Source organism: Hipposideros armiger, unplaced genomic scaffold (assembly GCF_001890085.2).
Source record: "Hipposideros armiger isolate ML-2016 unplaced genomic scaffold, ASM189008v1 scaffold_171, whole genome shotgun sequence".
Classification (NCBI taxonomy): Eukaryota; Metazoa; Chordata; class Mammalia; order Chiroptera; family Hipposideridae; genus Hipposideros; species Hipposideros armiger.
In genome coordinates, this window is record NW_017731521.1 from 3377398 (window position 1) to 3380666 (window position 3269).

Consider the following 3269-nt stretch of genomic DNA (forward strand, 5'->3'; position numbering starts at 1 on the left):
CTCCCCCTTCTCGCAGGAAGAACCGAGGTTGGGATCGACTCCTCTGGCCATGCTTGCTGCTACCTGTAATAAGATCGGCAGCCCCAGCCCGTCTCCCTCCTCCCTCTCGGACAGCTCCTCTTCCTTCGGCAAAGGCTTCCACCCCTGGAAACGGTCCTCCTCCTCCTCCTCCGGCAGCTGCAATGTAGTGGGTTCCAGTCTCTCAAGCTTCGGCGTGTCCGGGACCTCCAGGAACGGCGGCTCGTCTTCGGCGGCGGCGGCGGCGGCGGCAGCGGCGGCGGCGGCTGCAGCCCTGGTCTCCGACTCGTTCAGTTGCGCGGCTCGCCGGGTTCCAGCGCCTTCTCCCTAACCTCCAGCAGCGCCGCTGCTGCCGCGGCCGCCGCCTCCAGCTCCCCTTTCGCAAACGACTACTCGGTGTTCCAGGCCCCTGGCGTCTCGGGGGGCAGCGGCGGCGGGGGCGGCGGCGGCGGCGGCGGTTCCTCTGCGCACTCGCAGGACGGCTCCCACCAGCCGGTGTTCATCTCCAAGGTGCACACCTCGGTGGACGGGCTGCAGGGCATCTACCCGCGCGTGGGCATGGCGCACCCATATGAGTCGTGGTTCAAGCCCTCACACCCGGGCCTGGGCGCCGCCAGCGACGTGGGCTCGGCCGGCGCCTCCAGCTGGTGGGACGTGGGCGCAGGCTGGATCGACGTGCAGAACCCAAATGGTGCGGCGGCGCTGCCGGGCTCCCTGCACCCGGCCGCCGGGGGGCTCCAAACCTCGCTGCATTCACCGCTCGGAGGCTACAACTCGGATTACTCAGGCCTGAGCCACTCAGCCTTCAGCAGCGGTGCCTCCTCGCATCTGCTCAGCCCCGCGGGGCAGCACCTCATGGACGGCTTCAAGCCGGTGTTGCCCGGCTCATACCCGGACTCGGCCCCGTCGCCGCTGGCCGGCGCTGGGGGCTCCATGCTGAGTGCCGGGCCGTCGGCGCCGCTGGGGGGCTCCCCGCGCTCCTCTGCGCGCCGCTACTCGGGCCGCGCCACCTGCGACTGCCCCAACTGCCAGGAGGCGGAGCGGCTGGGCCCCGCCGGGGCGAGCCTTCGGCGCAAGGGCCTGCACAGCTGCCACATCCCGGGTTGCGGCAAGGTGTACGGCAAGACGTCGCACCTCAAGGCGCACCTGCGCTGGCACACGGGTGAACGGCCCTTCGTGTGCAACTGGCTGTTCTGCGGCAAGCGCTTCACGCGCTCCGACGAGCTGCAGCGGCACCTGCGGACCCACACCGGCGAGAAGCGCTTCGCCTGTCCGGTCTGCAACAAGCGCTTCATGCGCAGCGACCACCTCAGCAAGCACGTGAAGACGCACAGCGGCGGCGGCGGCGGAAGCTCGGCGGGCTCCGGCAGCGGCGGCAAGAAGGGCAGCGACACCGACAGCGAGCACAGTGCCGCGGGCAGCCCGCCCTGCCACTCCCCGGAGCTACTGCAGCCCCCCGAGCCCGGGCACCGCAACGGCCTGGAGTGACGCGCACCCCGCGCCTGTCCCTCTCCCCGACCCCTCCCACCCCGTTCCGCTTGGGCCCTGGCTGGCCTGGCCTCAGCTCCAGCCTCTGCCCACTGCATCCTGCTCGCTCACTCTCTGTCTCTTTGTGTCTCTGTCCCTCTCTTCTAACTCCCCCTGTGACTTTGTAAAGGAGATATGGACATGTAAGTAACACGCGTTGCCGTCCTAGGTCCTAGCTTCCCCTCTCCACCCGGTAACACATTCGGAGCCCCGCACAGCCCAAATCTGAGCCTCGCCAGGCCTTTAATGCTCGTTCTCCCTCCGCCATCCCAGGGTGTGACGGGCCTGTCTTTAACAGGAGGCGGCTGCTGGAGGTAGAGCTGGACGAATCCAGCCTGTGGGAGACCTGGGCCTCAGCCCCGGTGGGAACAACTCGGCTGAGCTAGGTTGAGCAGCGCCATGGGGAGGGCGAGGCAGGAGGCCCGCGTAGGGCATCCCCACGGGGCAGCTGACGACTTGGTTACAGAACAGCAGTCTTGGGCATTTGGGCTTCAGAGAGTCCTGCCCGGCCGCTGCCCACCCTGCGCCGAACCGTCGGAGCTTTGTGGGGGTGCCCATCTAGCCGCACCGAGATTCGGAGTTTGCAAAGTTTAGCTCTCCCAACGTCAGTCAGCTCTGCCTCTTTTTCTTTGTTCCCTGAGGTGGAACCGATGCAACTTTCAGCTAAGGGCAGTCTTGGCAAATCGCTGCAGCAGCCTTCTTTCATCTTTATAACATTTTTTTTTTTTTAACTAAACGCCTAAAGAAAAGGAAAAAAAAAAAACCCGGCATCCTTCCACTTTGTTTCCCGCCTAGGTTTTTCTCTAGCAGTGAGCAAGTCTTTCTCTTGAAACTGCTAATATTGATCCCAAAGTTATTTTGATCCCATTAACTTATGGGATGGGGGTGGGGGTGAGGGTAGGTGTCTTTCTTATGTAAAAATACCCCTTTCCGGTGAGACCAGATTCACTATCTCCATGTTTGTCCTTTTCTACCTCGTTTTTTCACAACTCCCGAACCTAATCTCCCCATTTTTTTTCTTTTGCTAGTCCAGACATCAATTTGTATTGTACCCGTTTCTGTAAATTCTTGCAATTCATTGAAGATTCTTAGGGTTAAACTTTTTTTGGTGTGATTTAAACTTATGAACAAGTGAAGAAGCTATCGTTTATTTCAGACCAGGCTGTAGTTTAAATGCCAAAAGAGGGAAAATAGGGGGGAAAAAAACCTTTGTAAAATATATCTGAACCTAATGGTTTGTACAACTGGAGAATCGTTCTAGATTAGTTACCAATTAACTATCACTCCACCAGTGTATGGGTGCGAGGTGCAGTTGTCCAGGAGACGATTTTGTATAGTATTTTTCTTGTACATTACTTCCAGTAAATATTTGAAAATATATTGAAGTAAAGTTGATTTTTTTTTTTTGGTTACAAGAAAATATTAAGAGTTATTGTTGCAGTTCTGATGAGCTGCGGGTTTTTTGAACTCACTTCTGGAGGTGCAGAGCCACACACGCACTTTCGGGGCCTAGTTTTGCTCGAATATGAATTTAGATAGGTATCAAACTGTAAGTAAGACAATATTTGATAAATGTGGGATGACATTTAATTTAATGGAGCATGTTCTTATTTGCATTTGCCAGCAGTTCAGGCATAGTTAAAGTGAGAGTTCTACTATATTTCATAACTGGGTCTACCAAAACCCATGTATTAAATAAATTGTCCAAGTGAAACGCAACTAAC

General features: G+C 57.8%; 1 protein-coding gene across 1 annotated transcript in view; it reads left to right on the forward strand.

Annotated features, from left to right (window-relative positions):
* SP8 (Sp8 transcription factor) overlaps positions 1–2228 on the forward strand; it is a 3313-nt gene extending 1085 nt beyond the window's left edge. The window contains 2 exon segments of the mRNA XM_019651993.1: positions 17–314; positions 317–2228. Coding sequence (XP_019507538.1) covers positions 17–314; positions 317–1506 — 1488 coding nt within the window. The 3' untranslated portion in view covers positions 1507–2228.
* The last annotated feature ends 1041 nt before the right edge of the window (positions 2229–3269 follow it).